The sequence below is a fragment of the Carica papaya genome, chromosome 6 (genome assembly GCF_054855325.1).
Source record: "Carica papaya isolate Zhongbai chromosome 6, ASM5485532v1, whole genome shotgun sequence".
In the NCBI taxonomy this organism is placed as follows: domain Eukaryota; kingdom Viridiplantae; phylum Streptophyta; class Magnoliopsida; order Brassicales; family Caricaceae; genus Carica; species Carica papaya.
In genome coordinates, this window is record NC_142314.1 from 10561585 (window position 1) to 10584661 (window position 23077).

Sequence of the window (23077 nt, forward strand, 5' to 3'; positions counted from 1 at the left end):
ACGACGAAGGGGACGCCTAAAGACTCCATAGTCATATTCATAGCTTTTACTTTCGAGTTTCTCCTTCAGTTAGTTTAATCTTTTATATTTTGTGAACATGTTTTTGGTTTTAGTGTAAGGGATGTTAATCGAATTTTTTTGACTTCGCTTCCGCATTTGATATTTTTAATACACATTTCATTTTAAATTTCCGGGGCCGTTACAATTTTGCTCTTGAAAAGAATAAAATTTCCATCATTTAATTCTTTTATTCCTATACCGAAAATCATAAGTAGAAATAATTCGTGCAAGACAAATATTTTCATTTAATTTTTCACTATGCTCCCTAATACACACGAAATCCCAACTTGATTTACAAGAAAATTGAGTCCAAATTTGCTTAACCTATTAAACGTAATCTTTCCTTTTTTAAGATATTGTACCATATATAAAATGTGTTAACTAATATATATATATATATATGACAACAAACATATTGTATTAATTGTAAGCCTGCTCCTTCACACAATTTCTCTTGGCTTCAGTTCAACACTACCTATACTCTGACTCTTCCGCTTCCTGTTCCTGCTAAAAAGCGTCTCCATCTCCTCCAATGTTCTTCCCTTCGTCTCTGGAAACAGGAAGTAGAAGAAGAGCCAGGCTATCACTGAGATTATAGCAAACATGAAGAAGGCTCCTCCAATGGTTATCGCTTCGTATATCGATATAAAACTCATCGAAATCGTAGCGTTCATCAGCCTGTTCACCGCTACTCCTATCGCAACTCCTTGAGCTCTCAGCTTCAATGGAAATATCTCTGTACTATACACCCACGTCACAGGACCCAGTCCGATCGAGAAGAATGCTACAAACATATAAGTAGTGACGATGCTCAGTACCAAAGCCCATTCAAGCTTCATTCCAGACTTCTCCGCTACTGTCAAGCTGAATCCTAATGTTGTCAATGCCACAACCATCCCGCCTGTACTTGTTAACAGTAACCTTCTTCGCCCAGACCTGTCGAGCAAAAACGTCGTCATAGCGATGAACGTTATTTTCGTCAGTCCAACGCCGATGGTGGCGAGGAGGAGCTTGTCTTTGCTGGTTACTCCGGCTTTCTTGAAGATTCTTGGGCTGTATAAAATCACTGCTTCAATCCCCGTCGCGTGTTCGAAGAAATGAATCCCGATTGCGGCAATCAAGATCCAGCGTACTGCCGGAGTTGGCCGGAGAAGTAACTCTTTCCATACCCCTTGACCGCCGGTCTTTCTCTCGAGCATAACAATTTCGTCGTTGCAGTTCTCGTCTATTCCCGCTGCAACTTTTATTTCCCGGAAACGAATCTCGGCTTCTTGTTCATCGTTCGAGACCTTGAGCAAGACCCTCCTGGCTTCCCCCAACCGGCCCTGAAGCACCAGCCATCTGGGTGACTCTGGCATTCTTGTTATTCCAAAAGCCAGCGCAAGTGAAGGGATTGCCGCCACGCCGAGCATCATCCTCCACCCGAGTTTCAATGTCAGCTTTGCGAAGAAGAAGTTCGAGACGTAACCCAGTAAGATTCCGGTACTGATGCCAATCTCCGGTAGGGAAGTTATGAGCCCTCGCGATCCTGGAGATGAAATCTCTGCAGAGTAAACCGGTGCGATCATCAGCGCAAAGCCGACGCCTATGCCCGCCGTACATCTTCCGGCCATTAAGAGTACGTAGTTTGGTCCATAACCCATTAAAACTGAGCCGACCAGAAAGATAATGGAGGCCACAACGATGGTGTATCGTCTTCCGATGTAGTCCGAAGTTCTCCCGGCGAGGAGAGAACCAAAAAGTGCACAGATGTTTAGGATTCCGGCCAACACCTCGACTTGAACGTCGTCGATCTTCAAATCTTCTTTTATAAATATCATAGCTCCACTCATAACTCCGGTATCTGCCAAAAAAACCAATGTCATATTTAAAAAGAAAATGGAACTTAAAAATCTTTTTCCAGAAATTTGGAAAAACCAACAAGAACAAGACTTACCATAACCAAAAATGATCGATATCATGGAGGCAACTATAGCACATGCACAAGCATATTTATTGAACTGGGATCCAGTTGGGTTCCGACTCTCCATGTCTCCCTGGACCGCCATTGATACACTACTCTGCAACTCCTTCCTCCTCTCAGATCAATGAATATCAGCACGTGTTTGGTCGTGTCTGTAAGTAGTGTAATAGAAGCACAATCCCTTCTTCACCAAATTAAGCTTCTTATATAGGATCAAAAAGGTGATGATCTCAGTGGAGGTTGGTTGACAATGATGAAGTTTATCATCAAAAGTATATACAGTTTTAATCGTGTGGTATCCACGAGATAAAACAAACAGGATTGCCCTGCTGTAAATTGCTGTGAGATCTCGCTATCATGCAGAAAAGGCAGTTATATCCTGTTGATAGCTAGTCCGTTTAAAGGTCGTATAAGGTGGATTTATAAACACACTATAAAATATATACGTACATACATATCTTTTGGGTCTGCAGAGTCAACGAAATTGAAAGTTAGTGACGCGGATAAAATTATACTAGTTTTGGGAGAAGGGTTTGTAGTTATCCGTCATCCTTAGAAGACTAATTAGTTTGTAAAATAATAAATTTGGTTAAAAACTCATCCTTTTATTTAAAGTTGAGATAAGATTGCCGAGCAAGTTGCTGTTTTGTTATTAAAAGTCAACACAATAAGCGGTTTACCACATGGAAATTTGACTCGACTTTCTTGGATCTTGATTCCAAGTATGAAACCCTAGACCCTCACCTGTCTTGTAAATGTCAAGTTGTTTTGAATCGCATAAATAAATTATCTAAAAGTGCAAATTTTTTGAGAATTGTTCTTAATTTACAATTGTAGTTGGATTAGGGGATTGGGTTTTTATTCCATTAATAAAAGAATTCCAGAAGCTAATTACTAAAAATCAGAAAATCTAATTTGTTTCGTATCAAATCAAATCCGTATTCAATAATTTTTTCTTTAAAATAAATTAAGAATTAATTTGTCTCAACTATTCATATCGCATTAATATTAGTTGGCTGACATACTCTGTATTAAATCAAGATGGATGACTCTCTATAATAGTTGGTATTACAAATTTTACTTATGCATGAATGAGATACATTGCATTATCCTTAAATTTAGAAGCTTGAATTCCTTTTATAACATAATGCAAAATGATGATATTCTCATTAATTAGCTTACTTTTTTTTTGTTTTTTTTTGCAGTATATAACAAAATAACTTAATTAATAATTTTATTCATGGCTCTGCAATAGAAGTTAGAACCTAAAATTCGATGGTGCTTATATCTCGATAATCCTCATCCCCAAAATCTTATTTGAACGATTGATTTTCATGTCAGTTGAATCAAAATTAATTTTAATTATAATTTTTTTTAAGAAAATTAAAATTACTATAGATCGAAGTTTTTGTGGATATATAGTTGACTTGAGGCATGATGGAAGCCCATGTCTATTATGTGATTTATGGTGCATGATATATATATATATATTGTTTTTCTATTTTATTAGAAAGCACTAGCAACAATAGCATAGTATAAAAGGTGATATTTGTTTACTGAGGCAGGCGATATCTCTTTTAATCATGTGCTTATTTAAATTAATTAAAGAGTGTCGTATGATAATTAGTTACTAATAATAGTTAAAATTTTATATTTTATTTAAAAAATTATAAATTTAAATTTTATTAAAGATCTAGACCTCACAATTTATTATAAACTATTATTATAAATTGATTTAATTTGATTAAATTAAAAATCTAACTTCCTAATGTATATATTATTATTGGAGGTATAGTGATTAAATTTTAATAAAATTAAATTTCTTTACTTAACATAATCACGAACTCACCAAAACTATTTTTATTTGTAAAATAAGGAAAGCATTTTGTGGGCTAGAAATTATAAAGAAATGGAAAGGAATTAAATTTTGTGTTGGTCTTATCTGATGCCGACAACCATCACCATGAAAATATATTTATTTCCAAGGTCAAAAGTCGTCTATGGCAGACTTTCATCCACTCAAATTAATCTTAATTATGATAAAATTATTTTTTAGTTAATAATTCATTCATTCACTCATTAATTACCAAGATTTTGGATAATCTATCAAATCAATTATTTTTAGTATAATTAAAATAAAATTAAGACGATACTTTTGTAATATACATAATTACAATTATAGAGGAGTGCATTTCCCTCTATTATTTAGTTTGAAGATTGTAAGATTATTACAGATTCGTTTATAACATAAATTCAAACTTATTAATATAAATTATTATTTTGTTTATGTTAAAAGAAAAATAAAAGTGTTGTGGCATCGTGAGTGTTTAGATATTTAAATAAGAAATCTATAGCGACGTTTCCATTGAGTGGGTTGGTGCCTGCCTGCAATTAGTGGCTCGTGAGCTCGACCATCTCCAGTGTTTCCACAAACAGAGGTCCACACAGCCGGTCGACACAGATTGGCTGCATGTCCATCGCATTACATATATGTATACATATATCTATGCATGTATTATATATGTGTATTTATTGGTCAAATGTGTGTGCGTGTACGCCATTATTGACATTGGCCTGTTCCTGTGAGATATATATTTTTTGCATCTTGAAATTTGAAGGTACATACATTTCAAAAGAATGGAAGTCCAAAATCTCAATAGCTACCCAACCAATATTAGATATTTTGTTATTTTTATGAACTGATATATTTTAGTTTATTTTCAAACAAGTAATAGAAAGGGTTTCATCAATATTGCAGGCTGCCACAGCCTGCCGCGCACTGAAGACCTACTGCGTATGGGGTTGCACATAGTCGCGCCTGTTTGTGCGCGATGTCACACGCGCACAGACCGTGCCTCGCGCCTCAGGCAGATGGGAAACATTCTGCGCTGGCCGCGCGCACGCCACCTAGAGCCCACGCAGTCAGCTTCCTTCCTACAGGCATTCCTACGAGATTTTCTGTCATTTCTCATCCATTTTTTTTTAAAATATTTTTAATTAATTTTAAATACAAATTATTTACAATTAAATTAAATAAAATAATTTAATTAATTATTTAACTAAATAAATAAAAAATTAAAATACAAAATTCATTCGAAAATTCAAAATACGAAATTCAAAATGTTTAAATAGTCTTAGAGTCCGAATAAATAATGGTTCACGTTATAATTTAAGCACAAAAGTTTAGAGGGTGTTATATCCTATTTCTCTAAGAACACTCTTATTAACATCATTGTCAATGATTGAGTTATTCCCTAATGAGTATTCTTAGGTTTCTATGGATCATCCTATCACATTAAAAAAACTTCTGTAACACCCACACAAAAATAATAATAATAATAAAATAAATAAAAATTTGTGTATAATTAAATAATTAATAAATATAAATTTTTATTAATTTATTTTATTTTGTTGTATTTTATTTTATTTAAATTACGATAAAAATAAGTATGAAATTAGAAATAATTTTGGAGAAAATAGGTAAAAATTTGGGTTCTGAGAATATTTTTGAAAGAAAAATCGAAAATCAGGGATCAAAGTGTAATTTGAAGAAGTTCTGCCATGTGGTTCGCCGGGTCAGCAGTTCCCGTGCGCACAGAAAGCCTGGATGCGCTCCCTCCCAAACGTGATCGAACGATAAGATTCAAATACAATCGGACAGCCCAAGGTGAATCGCGATGGACGGTCCAGATTGGATCGCGATGAACGGTCCAGATTAGATCACAATGAACAGTCCAAATTCATTTCCTATTTAATTACGATCGGACGGTCTAGATCAAACGCGATTGACGGTCCATATCAAAAGTAGACGGGTATAAATAACCATCATCTGCACCAAACCCTAACTCTAGCCACCAGACCCCCTCACCAGAGAAGACGACCAAGTCGCCGAGGAGCCGATCGCCGCCTTCCGCCGCCGGATTGAAACCCTTTCCGACCGCCAAAAAAGGTAAAAACTTCTCCTTTTATACAAAATTCAATTTTAAGCTCACCCATGATCAATTCGGAGCAAAAAGATCAGTTAATTGGCCGAAAAATGACGGCGAAGCCCGACGGCGCTACCACAGAGAATTTCACAAAATGCCTCCGATGAGGCCCTTTTCGATTCCTGTTCTGTGTAATTTTTCAACCATTGTGATCATCGTGTCCTTCTCTACATATTAACCGGAGAAAAATACCAAACCGCAACGTAAGTCGGAGGAGCTGCCGCACCGGGGAGCCCCACCGTTGATGAGTTTCAGTTTTTCTTATTTTTTGGGCCAATCGAGGCCCTTTAACGTGTTTTCTCACAAGGATTGATGCAAAATCGATCAAAAACAGCCGACCTAAGGCGGACCGCCGCCGCAAGCGTCGGTGCCGTCGCCGGAGCACGGCGGAGCCGCTATGTCAGAATTTCAAAATTGACCGAATGGGCCCTGAGACTGATTTTGGGTTTGTTTAAAATATTTGTAGGTACTATTAATGCATTTTGATTCCCGGAAAAAAAAATTCAAAGAACTCAGTGACCACTCGTCGGCACAGTAAATAGTTTAATTTTCCAGACACCAAATCGAATAATGATCCCTCACCCTATTCCCTATCATAGATTTGAAGTCTAAATAAATAATAATATGGTATTTGTGCAAATTAATTCCATAATTAATTACGGATTGCTAATGGAGTCCGAAACAAAAATTGTTCTCTGTTAATTTCTATTGATTTATTTTACAGTCTAAAAGCATGATGGTATCTGGTATATCATTTTATGGTTTGAATGCATGAATTATTGCCTTACATGCCACTGTTTGATTGAAAAATTGAGATATGATTGCATTCCCTGATGGATGTTTGTTTACTTATGTGATCATAGTTGATTTGAAAATTGAAGACTAAAGGAAAACGGGAAAGTTGTGTGATTAAAAAAACATATGGAACGACAGTCTTACTAGATATCCTAAGAGATGGTGAACGGATCAAGTACATAGAAAACCCTACCGTGAACGTTGTCTCATACTGGACGGGGTATGGAGACTTGGTAATTTGGCACTCATACCGAACGTGGCATGGGAACAATCCGCTTCACCCTCATACCAGACGGGGTATTGAGGTTTAATAATTTGGCACTCATACCGGACGGGGTATGAGGGCGGCCCGTAATTGAGATTATTAAAGGAAATGGGTCACGTGTAGCAGGGACATCCCGATGAACCCCCATGGATATTAGTAAGCTGGTGAAAAAGTGACAGTTATTATTTGGTTATTTGACGATGTGTTTAGATTTATGATATGTGCTATGTTGCTGATCTTACATTAAATCATGATCCGTATGATATTATTGTCTGCATAGGTTGTTTTTCATAAATTCCACTGTGGTAAGTGAACAGTAAATGATTTTATGATTGATAAATGGATTTATTAAATTTAGTGCTCCATTAGAGTTTTGATTTTTACACCCACCTTTATTTCTATGTCGGTGATATAGTGTGATATCCTTACTAGGATAGTGTAGCTCATTTCTTATTTAAACATTTCATATCAAGAAGACCAGGTTCCAGAACCCGATCTACAAGAAAATTGCAAGAAGATGCTAGATATTTTCTCTTTTATGTTTATTTCCTTATTTCTTGTGTTTCTTTCAAAAGGGTGAATTCTGTAATGTTGTTTAGTACTTTTAAGTTATTGTGTAATGAATGTAAACCTTAACCCTTTTATTTCACTTCCGCACTTAAGTTATTATCTATTTCCTTTGGGTATTACTGGGGGCATTACAGCTGGTATCATAGCCGCATTCCTCGGACCCATTCCTTACACAATAATCCTTAGGAAACACCAAAACAATGAATTATCACTCAACCCTTCCTTGTGAAATGCAGGTACAGAGAGATGAGGAGATGAAGACCTCCACTAAACCAAGCAGCTCCAGATGGTTCGCTTAGTGAAGATGTTGACCAGATATTTGAGATGCTAGAGAGACTCATTGCTGCCCAGTAGAGCCGAAAAGAAAGGAGGGAGCTACCTGACCCTCATTTGCTGCCACAAGTTGAGCCAACCCTGCAGCGAGAGAATCTTGAGCCACCCCAGTACGACCCTGCTCCTCCATAGTACCACCCGGCACCACCCAAGTATGATCCGGTACCCCAGCCACAGTACCATCGACACTACCCTAGTATGATCCGGTGCCCCAGTCACAGTACCACCCAGCACCACCATAGTACAATTCGGTGCCCGCCGTATCAGCAAGTACCACTGCAGGGCCATCCAGTCCATCATCAGCATGGCCCAGTCCCTCTTCCGCGAGACCCAGCTCCTCCCGTGAAGAATGCAAGCTACATAGAGAGGTATAAAAGATTAAATCCATTTACTTTTGCAGGTGGATCCTCGTTTGAAGATGCCGAGTACTGGTTAGCAGAGATAGAGAAAGTCTTCAAGACTCTTGGAGTGATTTCCGAACAGAAAGTCACTCTTACTACCTACATGCTAGTGGGGGAAACAGACCGCTGGTGGGAACTCAAATAGACCACCCTGCCTGTTTCAATTACTTGGGAACAATTCCTGGAGACCTTTTGTGCAAAATACATTCCAGAGTATCTTCGACATCTGAAGAAGATGTAGTTTGTACAATTGGTCCAGGGGAACATGACTGTGTCAGAATATGCTCGTAAGTTTCTAGAGTTGGGTTGATATATCCCGGAGACATTATTGGATAAAGGTAGGAAGGCTAGAAGGTTCAAGTAGGGTCTTCGCCCAAATATTAGATAACATTTATTTGTACTGGAGCCAGGACTTATTCGGTCGTTCTGGCCAAGCCACAGCTAGTGGAAAGGAGCTTCTGCACCTTTTCTCAAGCAGCAGGGAACCTTAGACCCTCAGCTCCACCCCGCAAACCAGCACCTACTGCGCATGTTCAACAAAATAAGAGGCTCAGACCGGTGATCCAGGCTCCCCCTCAGGCTCCAGTGATAAGACACGATAAGATCTGTCAGCATTGTGGCAGGGATCATGGGGACTAGCCTGCTATTGCCTTAACAACACCTGTCGCATATGTGGTAGTGTCTAACATTATGCGATGGAGTGTCCAAGGAACCAAAATCAGGGCAGACCTCCTATACAGGGCAGAGCTTACAATCTCACCCTGTAGGATGCAAAAGCCAACTAGGACATGGTAAAGGGTATGTACATTATCTGTAACTATCTTGCTCATATTTTGATTGATACTAGTGCATCACATTCATTTATTTCACATATTTTTGCATCAAAATTTAATGTATTACCTGATAAACTTGATTCTGTGTTGTTTGTGTCTACTGCTGGGAGTATAACACTATTGGAAGAAGTTGTATATAAAGCTTGTGTCATAGATATAGTAGATAGAAAATTGAGTATAGACCTAATAGAATTAGACACAGGGAACTTTTATGTAATTTTGGGAATGAACTAGCTAGCGGCGTATCACGCCACTGTAGATTATTTTAGTAAGAAGGTTGTATTCAATCCTCCTAATGAGAAGCCATTTACAAATTAATAAAATCGTTTAGTATTTTTTCCTCACGGCAAATTTTCTTATTATCAAGTACTTTAACCCTGCTGTTTTCTCTAACTAGGCAAACCCAAGAAAGAGATTTGCATTCAAGGGATTTTGGTAGTCTTAGACTTTCCAAATATATTTTTGGATGAATTACTTGGACTGTCAGTGGATAGTGAAGTCGAATTCATCATAGACCTTCAGCCAGGCACCCAGCCTATTTCGGTCGCACCTTACCACATGAGCCGTGTTGATATGGAAGAACTGAGAAAACAAATCACTGAATTGTAGGACATCGGGTTTATCCGACATAGCGTGTCCCTTTGGGGTGCCGGAGTCACTTTTGCCATAAAGGGAGATTGGACACTGAGGTTATATATTGATTATAGAGGTTTGAACAGAGTCACAATCAAGAACAAGTATCCCCTCCCAAAGATTGATGACCTCTTTGATCAGTTACAGGGTGTCTAGGTCCTCTCAAAAATAGATATGTATTCAGGTTACCATCAGGGCAAAATAAAGGCAGAAGACATCCCTAAAATAACCTTTTGAACCAGGTACGAATATTATGAGTTCCTGTTCATGCCATTTGGACTAACCAAGGCTCCAGCTATCTTCATGGACTTGATGAATAGGATTTTCAGACAATTCCTAGATCAGTTTGTTATTTTGTTCATTGATAACATTCTGGTTTATTCAAAAAGTAGAGAAAAACACGTTTATCATCTGACTCAGGTCTGTAGGTTCTCAGAGAGAAGAAATTGTATGCAAAATTGAGTAAGTGTTGATTCTAACTTAAGCAGACCACCTCCCTAGGATACATCATATCAAAGGATGGGGTGTCAGTGAACTCTAAAAAGGTTAAAACAGTGCTCGGCTGGGAAAAATTGACATCAGTTAAGGAGATCCATAGCTTTCTGGAGATGGCGGGTTATTACCGTAGGTTGTAGAAAGGTTTTCTAGTCTAACTTCTCCCCTAACTCGGCTCACAAAGAAGCATATCAAGTTTGAGTAGAATGAGAACTGTGGAAGAAGATTTTTAGAGATAAAGAAGCGGCTGACTACTACACCTGTGTTGGCCTTGTCGAGTGGATCGGGGGATATATAGTTTGCAGTGATGCCTCCTACATAGGCTTGAGTTGTCTTTTGATATAGTATGAGAAGGTCATAGTCTATGGGTCCAGACAGTTGAAGAGTCATGAGAAAAACTATCCTACCCATGACTTAGAGCTTGCCGCAATCATACACGCCTTGAAGACTTGGCGCCATTATTTGTATGGGGAAACCTTTTAGATCTATACCGATCAGAAAAGTTTAAAACACATATTCACTCAAAAGGATCTCAACATGCATAAGAGAATATGGATAGAACTTCTTAAGGACTATGATTGTGACATCTTGTATCACCCAGGTAAGGGCAACATGGTAGTTGATGCACTCAGAAGAAAAAATACAAGTATATTAGCTTATTTGATGGTTTTAGAATACAGGTAGATTGGAGCCACACAACAAATATGGCTTCAGGACTTGAGGAGAGTCACATGTTTGGGTCACCTAACCGTTCAGCTTGAGTTAATCTAGAGAATAAGAGAAGCTCAGTCTGCCGATTCTACCTTAGTAGCCCTAAAGAGAGATATAGAATAGGGAGTTTACTCAGAATTTTGAGTCTCCGCCGATGGATTGCTCAGATTCCAAGACAGAGTGTGTGTTCCAGGTGACAGTAAGTTAAAGAGGGACATCATAACAGGGGTCCATAGCTCAAAGTTTACCATGCATCCTGAAAGCACTAAAAGATACCAAAGTATGCAACCCCCGATTTTAGTAGAATGGGATGAAAAGAGATATAACTGACTTTGTTTCTAAGTGTTTGGTATGTCAACAGGTCAAGACAGAGCATCAACACCCAGGCGAGCTACTTCAGCCATTACCAATCCTGGAATGGAAGTAGGAACATATCAAAATAGACTTCGTGACAAGATTACCTAAGGCATACTCATGACATGATGTCATCTGGGTAATTGTTGACCAGCTTATCAAGTCCGCCCACTTCTTGGCCATCAGGATGACTGATCCCTTGGATAAGTTACTAAGAATGTATATCAAAAAAATAGTCAGATTACATGGAGTGCTAATGACTGTAGTGTCCGATAGAAACCCTAGGTTTACTTTTCAGTTTTGGTATAGCCTTCAGCAAGCCATGGGAACGAAGTTATCCCTTAGTACTACATTCCACCCTTAGACTGATAGATAGTTAGAAAGGACAATTCGTACACTTGAGGATATGCTCCGAGCTTATGTCCTTAACTCTGGGGACCATTGGGATGATCATCTATCCTTGTAGAGTTCGCCTACAACAACAGCTACCAAGCGAGTATTGGTATGATTCTGTATGAGGCGTTATATGGGCGCCCATACAGATCACTGATTTGTTGGGAAGAAGTGGGCGATAGAAAACTGTTCGCCCCAGATCTAGTAGAGGAGACTACATCCAAAATAGTTAAGATCGGGAAGAACATTCAGACGGCTTAAAGTAGGCAGAAGAGCTATGCGGACACTCGGATGAAGGATTTGAAATTTGAGAAAGGTGATCGAGTGTTCTTCAATGTCACTCCTTTCAAGAGAATCAGTATGTTCAACAAGAGGGGAAAACTGAATTCCGATTTATTAGACCATTTGAAATCTTAAACAGAATTGGTACCGCCGTCTATAAACTGGCACTGCCTCCAGAACTTTTCAAAGTCCATAATGTGTTTTATGTGTCCATGCTACGTAATTACAACCTGAACCCCTCTCATATCTTGGCTTACGAGCCTCTTCAACTCCAAAAGGATCTGTCCTATGAGGAAGTACCAGTCGGCATTGCGGATCGAAAGAGCAGATTACTCTGTAACCGAAAAATTTTCTTTGTAAAGGTCATATGGCAAAACTACACACCGAGAGAGGCCACATGGGAGCTAGAATCAAACTTTAGAGTCCAATATCCCAACTGTTTTATTGAGAGTGAGAGACAAATTTGAGGGACCAAATTTCTTTTAAGGGGCAGAGAGTTGTAGCACCCACAAAAAAAAGAAAATAATAAAATAAAATAAATAAAAATATGTGTATAATTAAATAATTAATAAATATAATTTTTGTTAATTTATTTTATTTTGTTGTATTTTATTTTATTTAATCTGGGGTAAAAATGAAGTAAAAATTGAATGACGATGAAATTAGAAACAATTTTTGGGAAAATGGGTAAAAATTTAGATTCTTAGAATATTTTTGAAAGAAAAATCAGAAACCAGAGGTCAAAGTACAATTTAGAGAAGTTATGCCACCTGGGACTCCCAGTCAACGGCCCCGACGAACCTAGACTCGCCACATGACAACGGACGCTTACACGGTGCCAGAGGGCGATCTGCGTGCCCGCGATCGAATGTCCCAGGTCCGTTCCTGCGCGCACGGATGGCCTGGATGCGCTCCCTCCCAAACGCAATCGAACGACCAGATTTAAACGCGATCGGATAGTTTAGAGTGATTTGCGATGGACGGTCCAAATTGTATCGCGATGAACGGTTTAGATTCACTCCCTATTTAATCGCGATCGGATGGTCGAGATCAAACGCGATGGACGTTCATAAATTCCACTGTGGTAAGTGAACAGTAAATGATTTTATAATTGATAAATAGATTTGCTAAATTTAGTGCTCTATTAGGGTTTTAATTTTTATACCCACCTTTATTTCTATGTCGGTGATATAGTGTGATATCCTTACTGGGGTAGTGTACCTCATTCCTTATTTAAGCATTTAAGATCAAGAGAACCAGGTTCCAGAACCTGATCCGCAAGAAAATTGCGAGTAGATGCTAGATATTTTCTCTTTTTCGTTTATTTTCTTATTTCTTGTGTTTCTTTCAAAATGGTGAATTTCGTTATATTGTTTAGTACTTTTAAGTTATTGTATAATGAATGTAAACTTTAACCCTTATATTTTGCTTCCGCACTTAAGTTATTATCTATTTCATTTGGATATTTTCGGGGTCGTTACAACTTCTTTTCTAGACACTTTGCAAGAAGTTGGAGACAATTATACCCTTTTCATGGTTATTAGTGGGTGATTTTAATGTTGTGCTTAACCCAAGATAAAGGAACTGTATATCACCGAATAGCACAAAAGCCTTCACAAAAGTTAGTAACACAATCAATAAACTAAGCCTCATCAATATATATTGGCCATAATTGTTTCCCTCTAATAACATGTACCATTTGTCAGCCACTTACCCACATTACTCGCCTCTACTAATCAACTTATGCTCGTAAAAATTACAACAACAAAAAATCTTTCTATTAGAAGAAGTCTAAGTTCATGATAACTCATGTCTCAAACTCATTAAGGATGTTTGGAGCTTCCCAAGTCTTGGTTCTAAAGTATACCGATGTTATTAAAAAGTTAAACATGTGAGGCAAGATCTACAAACCTAGAGCAGAAACACTTTGGCAACATCCAAAAAAGGATTAGGGAAAGTATATAAGAACTAGAAAGACTCCAACAATCTCCTACTACCACAAAGACCATGGAAAAGGTAGTTCTCTTGTAACTATAGCTTCAAGAATTTCTTAAGCATGAAGAATTAATTTGGAGGCAAAGATCACAAAAAAATTCGATTGTTAAATGAGATAAAAATATTAAATATTTTCATATAACTACCATTAACAGAAGAAGATAAAATACTTTTACACTCTTCTGTGATAATGAAGAGCAGAACTATTTTTCTATTATGAATATCTCTGTCCAGTTCATACATTTCTACAATAATCTTTTTAAAAGTGACATATCAGACTTCCCTCATAACTACATTGTTTCTAGCAATCATCACCCTGTAGAAAAATAAGGAGTTGAGTAAAATACTTATAGAATAAGTCCTTTTGGCCATTAAGAGAATTTTGGCACATTAAAAGCCCTTGATCCTGATGGTATGCCTGATTTTTCTACTACAGAAGTTGATATATATACATAATTAAAGTGATAACTACAATCTAGAGTTTCTTTCAATCAGGGTATCTTTTCAAGCAACTTAATCAAACTAATCTTCTTTTTATCCCTAAATGTGATGGGGCTAAACGAGTCATTCAATTTAAAGCAATCTCTTTATGCAATATTTTGTACAAAGTCATCTCTAAAATCTTAAGTAATAGACGTTAGCTAATTATGTAAAAGTTCATTTTCCTACACTAATATACGTTTTTCAATGGGCAATCCATTCACAGCAACACCGTCATTGCCCAATGAAATCTTTCACTCAATAAAAAGGAAAAAAAAAGAGGTACAGGTTGACATTAAAATGTGACATGGAGAAAATTTTTGATCGTGAAGAATGGAGCTCTCTTAAGCAAATTATGGATAATTTGAGTTTCATTCTTAAGGTAACTTAACTCATCCATTAATCTATCTCCATTGTTTCCTTTTAGTTGCTTATCAACGGACCTCTTATTTAAGGCATTTAAGTAGAAAGAGATATTTGACAAGATGATCCCCTATCCTTTTATCTCTTTTATATTTTGTGCTGAAGCCATATCTCAAATAAATAAGGCAAACCTAAGGGTTTGAAAATAGCCTAAATCGGTCCCTCCTTTAATCACTTACTCTTTGTTGATGACTTATTTCTCTTCTATCATGTTAAAAAGAATGAAGTGTGTATTAACCTCTATCACAACTAGTTTGGGAAAAAACTAAATGTATAAAACACATCAATTTTACGAAGAATGTGGACTCCAATTGAAGGAAACTTCTAGATACCATTACATGTTTCAAGCCTATGTCGAAAAGCTCTAAATACTTAGGATAACATCTATCAATCCATTATTATTCCCACAAATAATTTTAAATTGTAATGGACAATGTTCGATTAGGACTTTAAGGTGGAAAAAGTTGGGTGCTCTCATATGTATGCAGGGTAATTTTAGTCAAATCCAATATTAACCCGCTCCCCACTCCCTATCTATCCCATGTTAACCATTAAAAAATTGTTTCGAAATTATGGCAGAACGTGGGTAAAAACAATCACATGGCTTTATGCTGATAGAATGGGACCAACTTTGTCAATATAAAGAAGGGGGCCTAGTCTTTAGATGGATGGCAACTATAACATTACCTTGGTAAGCAAATTAGCATGAGGACTCCTCAATAAAGAAGAAAAACCACAGACACCTTGCATTCGAGCAAACTACCTCAAGACCTGTTCTTTTCTACAAGCCACAACCTCCCACAAGGACTCTTACTTATGGAAAGGAATAATCATGGTCATAAAAGTTTTAAGGCAAGGGACACACAAAACCATAGGTAACAGACAACATGTATTTATATGTGAAGGGCCATAAATCCCACCACACCAAACCTAACTCATCTTCCACGTGGAACTACTGACTGTTTAACATTCAATCAATTAATAGTGGAACATCTTTGTACACGACATATACCTAAACTTAATTACAATTTTGACAATGTTGTAGTCTAGTATATACTTAAGTTCAGACTCTCGCACACCTCCACATAAGAAAAATGGCTTTACCTACCAAATATAAGTAGTTACTATAGTGTTAGATCAACCTACCAACTCTTATGTGTAGAAAGGAGAATCTCAAAAAAATTTCCTACAACTATTGATGGGAAAACCTTATGATAGCCCACCATATAGGAAAAATATAAAATTCGTTGGTGGCACACCGTTCATCATTGCCTCATTGAGCTTCAATGTGAGACTAACACGAACCAATATCATACTTGCATTTTCTGCATGAGCAACTTGATACATAGTTGCACATTTTTGTGCAATGCCATCTCAACTGCGCATTATGGATGTACAAATATTGGAATTTCATACCTAATCTACTCAATTTCATATCCATCACTGAATACCTAAACCATTTATTGTTGATGCAGAAACGTAACAATGACGAGCAAACTAACTTGGAAAAAATTCTACTTTATGCATCCATCATGACTAATTATATATGGAAATGGAAGAACCAACATAACCATGACAAACTTACTTGAAAACCAAGCTTAATGTCTAAGTTCGCCCTTTCCTTGCAGAGCACCTACCAAATGGTTGAAATAATCTTATTCCCACAGGAGTTACTTGCAACCAGATAAAAAACACAAATGCACTACCTTGATAGCTTCTACTTCTACTGTGATGCAGCTATAAAGGGCAGCTCAACAGTCCTTTTGTGGTCCAATTCTGGGTAATATCCTTTAATCAATATTATTTACATCTTTCTATAAAAGAAAATAATAATGAAATATAATTTAAGATAATATAGTACAAAGAAAAGGTTGAAGGTGTAAAAAGAAGAACATATATTCATATATATACGTATGTAGTGTGTGTGTGTATAAATTTATTAAGTTTTTTTAAAAAAATTATGATGTTAGAAGTTTTAAGAGAACTAAAATACTGTTTTTTTTTTTTTTTAAAGAACAGTGGAAGTAAATTAGGTTTAAAGAGCAACGAGGTGTTACTTCTCCCAAAATCTTATATGATGTATTTGAGAATATTATTTTAGGAGTTTGTTTTTAGTAGAATATTTTGGGAGTTAAAATTGTGTGAAATGCCCATCAAGCTGCGACCAACATACTCAGTGTTAATAAATTTAAAAATGTGCTCTATTTGACTTAAATAAAATCAAATTGTTTTGTTATTTATTTTTTAGAATTTATCAATATAATAAAAATACATCATAAAATATTAAATTAAAGGTTGCAAAAGTTATGAACCCTTGTTTGTTGTAGTCATCACTATCTTTCAAAATTGTAAATTGTTTTATCAAATATATAATTATTCATTAGAAGAGTACATTATATCTAACCAACACTTCTTCTATTTTTTACGAATTTAAATTTTTATCAGCTTATATAAGTCCCTGCAAATTTATAAAATAAAAAATAAATTCAATTCATACACACACACATACATACATACATACATACATACATACATACATACAAATCTTCTAAAATCAATGTCTAATAATTAAACCAAAATGACCACGCACAAAAAAGTACAAAGAGGAAAAAAAAAAAAGGGAAAAGCAAAGAAAAAGACGCAAGCTCTTTTTTAATGCAAAAGATGATTTTGTTACCTTGGATCCCCACCATGTGTATCTAAAGGCGCTTCTTTGGATTGACTTTTTCTCTGATTATATATATATATAATATATGCGACTCTGCAGACATATTTTTACTAAATTATTACAAGCTATATATATACATATATATGTGTGTGTATATCCACATGTACCATATCGTGCAAATGAAATTACAAAAATTCCAGGCCCCTCCTTTTAAAAAAAAAAATTTATTTTGTTTTTCTTCTTTTCTGTTTTTTCACTTCACTTTTCTATCTGGTTGTGTTTTGCGCTTAGGATTTAGGGTAGAGGGAAAGAAATGGAAGAGAGACAACACAGTCTGAGTGGGATATATATATATATATATATATGTGCACACACACACGCGAGATGGACAAGATGAGATGGTTGCTTTTGGTTTTATTATATATATATATATATACACACACACACACATATACGTGTTTGTGTTGACTAAATATCCAATCATGTATCCTCTTTTATGCACAAACACATCTCTTTGTCATTACACATCACTCCAGTTTAAGGCCTGAGCTATACCTATACACTGCATGCGCCCTCAGTACACTCAACTCTCAGGCTTAACGTGTGTACACATATATATAAAAACCAGTGCGTGTGTGTTCATTGCTTCGGCTTCTGTGTAAAAATTATCATCCACTGCATATAAGCAGACAATAACACCAAATTGAATGAGCATACTACAATATATGCACGTACGCAGCAATCTTATTTACTTTTTACTTGAAGCGGGAAATTTACGGACGGTTCAGATTCTCTTTTTACAAAGTAGTGAATGAGAAATTCCCTTAGAGAAAAAAGTCGTGGATAAAGAATTAAGTAAATGTAATTAAAAATAATTTTCTACAATTAGCCAACTTTATACGTCGTCGTTTTTCTTTGTAAATGTAATCCCAAAATGCATGCGGTAATTAAAAATAATTTTTTGAGCAAGAAGTAAATAATTATAAAGTAAAAAAAAAAAGAACAGAAAAGTTTAATTTTTACTCTTGAAGTTTTTTTCTTTTTTTTTTTTTTATTTATTTATTTATACTAGGGAAGTGAACCGAAAACGTGTAATCCAATTTATAGATACGAAATTTGTCGGGACTCCATTGGCAAATATATTATATATATAAAAAAAAAAAGGCTCCACGTGTAACCTTCTGATTCTTGGATTACTTTACACAATTTTGTTATAAATTGTCAAAATTATTAATTGAACATTATACATGATTATTTATATAATTAGGAAAATAGTTCTATTAAAATTAAATTAATATAATAAAAAATTTTCAGTTCAATAATTATTATATATTAAGTTATTGTAAAAAAGAATTCGGTGTCGTTTTGAGAGGCGGCTTTTGTGGGTATTCAGATTTTCCCTCCAAAAACAATTTAAGTAGAGGTGGTGCACCTGACAAAAATAGGACGTGGTACTGTTAAGGCGCTAGCTAGGCTTATTTGCTGGGATTCCCCAATTTTCAAGTTAAAAAAAAAAAACCTTTGAAAATGTAACTTCAAAAATTATAAGTTAGCCCACAATTATTGTTACTACCCAAAAGTTTTCTTTTTAAAGTCTCATATTACATTACAAGCTGGTAAAGATCAAATATATTGACCAAAATAGAATCTTTATAACATTTAATTATTATTATTATTATTATTTTGTTTTATAAAAGATCAAACTTTTGGGGTAAAAATTTAATTTTTAATTTTATTAATTCTTAATTTAAGACGCTACCTTAAATTATTCTTTTAAAAAAATTGAATATTGTTTCCTGATATATAAATTTATTCTTTAAAAATTGAAATACAAAAACTATTATGTAATAGATTATAGGTGGAGACTGACTATTCACAACAATTAAGTAATAATTAAATTAGACATCTAATCTAAAGTGAATCAAACTCTACCTTGTAGACCACTCAATAACATTTTGTAATAAGTTATTATAAATGACGAAATAATTAAAAATAATTATGAAAAGGTTATTATTAAGTTCGAAATTATAATTTTTAAGTTTTAGTTTAATTATTATATACAATTATTTAATATTAATACTATTTTTCATTTAATTTACAATATTTTAATTAGTAAATTGTCAAACATCGAAGAAACAGTTTATTTATATTCTAACGCTCCAAGACAAACACAGAGTAAAAAACACAATAAAGAAAATGGCGAAGCGTTTCAAGCTCAATATTGCTCGAGTCTTCTCCAAGTCTTTCCGGTCTTGCCGTTCCAAAGACCCTTCATCCCTCCCAGCAAATCCTGTCCCTTCGTTCCTCCGACTTTCACCGATCAGTACTAATACGACGTTGCAGCCGGCGCCGCCAACCCCACACTCCATTAAACCCCATCGTTCCTCCCTGAAGCGACACGTGTCTTCCGCCTTAACATCTATCGGCTGCGGCCTTCGATCGCGATCCTCCACGCAGTGCCCCTCGGAAACTGACCACAGCGAATCACCGCCCCCGCCGACACCGCAGTTCCACTGGGAGAAACACGACAAGTGGCACGTGATCGCCAATTGTTACGACGAGGCGCAAACACCTCGCCGGAAGGTATACAGCTCGTTGATCTCCGATGACGACGTTTCACGACCTCTTCCTCCGCCACCTCCTAGCGCCGAGAAGAAAAAACGACGATCCACGAAGAAGAAAACGGCCGCAAAGACACGCATCAGCACGTCTTCGGCAGATAGCGTGTTGTTCAGCAGCGAAACCTTGGATGACATGGACGACGAAGAGACGGAGACGCTGGTCTCATCTTCTAGAGGCTTCTCAACGGACTCCTCGTCGGAGTTCAATGTTGGTATAGGACGGAGTAAGAAGAGCAAGAGATCGAAAGGGAAGGGTCCAAAACGGTGCTGCGGGATGAAGGGGAAGAGGAGGAGCTGGACGTCGGCCATATCATCGTCTTCGCCGGAGAAAGAGTCACCGGCAAGGCTGTCGATGTTCCTGCAGAGGATGATAGCTTGCACGGTGGAGGGAAAAGTGAGAGAGAGTTTCGCAGTGGTGAAGAGATCGGAGGAGCCGTACGAAGACTTCAAGAGGTCGATGATGGAGATGGTGTTGGAGAAGGAGATGTTCGAGGGGAAGGATCTTGAGCAGCTGCTTCAATGTTTCTTATCGCTGAATTCAAGACAACACCATGCCGCCATTGTCAGAGCTTTCTCCGATATTTGGGAGGCCTTGTTTTGTAACAGTAGTACTGTTACTGCTATGGGTAGAAGATCATCGTCATCGTCATCCTCTGTCCATGGAGTTTCTAGTTATAAACCTCTCTGTAATATCCAATCATTTTAAGTAAATTTATCCTTTGAAGTATTACTTTAATCCGTCATTAATGTATGATATACTACTAATGTTATCAATGTTTATCTTGGTATTTACTACTGGATATTTTTCGTTTCACTTAAATCTTTTTAATTTCTTGTTTATCTATAATACGTTCAAATCATTGAGGATGTTGACTAATCATCATACCTATATATTAGGGAGGAGGTGGGGGAGGATATCGTGTTACTAGTTTCTTTAGTGGAATATGAAAGAAAGAATTTAGATGCATATACACCTGTAATAATGTTATATACATATACACAATGAACACATGATGATTAAATTAATTACTCGCTGTTTACATGCATGCCTGAACTACTTTCATTGTTGGATCTTCATCATTTGCAAGCTATATTTAGAAGTAATTTTTCAGGTTCATTTTCAGTACCCATTAAAGTGTTTGTATGTGCATATATATATATATATGTATATGTACGTAATACTGTCTTGGATCATATCCAAATCAATCATTTTAATTTGGACAATCCATTATTAAATATTTAATTTTATGATATGATAAACATACTCACTTTAATTCTATTTTATCTAGTAAATCTTAATCCGAATTTTGTAACATATGCATACAAATACATTTGAAAAAACACACACAAAGACACATATATATATGATTAAAGGGAACAAGTTAAAGAAATCTCACCGCCTCGCACGGAGATTATTATTCCCCTAGGGCAAATAATACTCACCATGGACCACTTGAGAATAAGACTCTCTCCATACTTTAATCGTTAATAAATAAAAATAATTTATATATATATATATATATATATAGAGAGAGAGAGAGAGAGAAAGCAGTTTAGCCACAGGATTAGATATACTCGTGAAGCGTGCAAATCTATCAATTCAATTCTGATTTGTGGATAATGAGTAGAAAGTCAGTGTTTCCCTGTCCATGTTACATGCTTCTCGCCATTTCGTAAACATTACGTTAAATTCATGTCTCCTTCTTTTTACCTTTTTTAAATTGTTTGATTTTTTACTGCTGTATGTTTATAGCAAGCCCTGACGATCACTCACACTCCACCACAGATTCGTCCCTGTATACATATATACAAATTCTCATTCTTTATATTTAATATATTACTTTAGTATATTATATATATTTAAAAAAATTATATAAATTTTTTCACCCAAATACATAATAGTTTTGCTGAAATTTAATTCAAACTAACATCACGAACACTAACAAGTTTATTGAGTTAAACATTACATAACAATAATTAACAGCTTAACATACTCGTTAAATAATGAGTTTTTAGTGTTTAATAAAGCTCAAACTCGATTATGTTATATTATATTAAAAATCATATTGTTTTTTTTTTAATATTTAGTTTTCCTCAAATGAATCTTTTAGTACATCTCTAATTATTGAAATATTAATTTTAATTTTTTATTTCTAATTATTCATTATTAATTAGTATCAGACTAAACAATATTAAATAATAAATATAGTAGAACAAGAATAAATATGAATAATAAATGATAAAACTGTTGGAAGTTTCCTTAATACTAATGAGAATTTTACAGTTAAAAAATATAATTAAAAAATAATTAGTAGATGACAATTTTGTAATTGTAGTTATTGTATTTAAGGTATTAATAGGTTTCAGGTTTGAAGACAATGGATAGTAATAATTGTTTTTATTTCTTCACCTAATAAATGCTATATTTGTTTATATTTATAAATGTCTTTAAGAAGAATTTAGAAATTTTTTACTTTTCTAGATTTTCTATAATGTAGAAATGTATTGTAATAACAAGAGGATATGGGCGAACAACAAAAACATATTGTAACAACAAATCAATAATTGCACTAAATAAATATTTAATGTTTTAAAAGTTGGACAAAATATATTATGATAAAATATTATTTTATACCAGAAATAATCACGGAGAAAAAAGTCGAGTTCAAGTATTACAAGATAAAAAAATCAATTGGCATCTTTACAAAAAGCAACACCACAAGCGAAGTTCAAAGAATTGCAAACTATGTTTAAAATCATAAAAAAGCATTAGAATGAGTGTTAAATTCATGAAGTTATTCTAAATTATATTAGAG

The 23077-nt window shown here is 35.5% G+C and overlaps 2 protein-coding genes across 2 annotated transcripts; one reads left to right on the forward strand and one right to left on the reverse strand.

Annotated features, from left to right (window-relative positions):
• Positions 1–272: 272 nt before the first annotated feature.
• PMT6 (Major facilitator superfamily protein) lies at positions 273–2501 on the reverse strand. Its single transcript, XM_022038933.2, has 2 exons — positions 1997–2501; positions 273–1903 (listed from the first exon to the last, which is right to left on the reverse strand). The coding sequence occupies exons 1-2, from the start codon at positions 2106–2108 to the stop codon at positions 501–503; spliced, it is 1515 nt and encodes a 504-aa protein (XP_021894625.1). The 5' UTR covers positions 2109–2501; the 3' UTR covers positions 273–500.
• A 17295-nt stretch (positions 2502–19796) lies between these two features.
• OFP7 (ovate family protein 7) lies at positions 19797–21075 on the forward strand. Its single transcript, XM_022055943.2, has one exon. It carries the CDS (start codon positions 19837–19839, stop codon positions 20965–20967), a length of 1131 nt encoding a protein of 376 aa, XP_021911635.1. The 5' UTR covers positions 19797–19836; the 3' UTR covers positions 20968–21075.
• The last annotated feature ends 2002 nt before the right edge of the window (positions 21076–23077 follow it).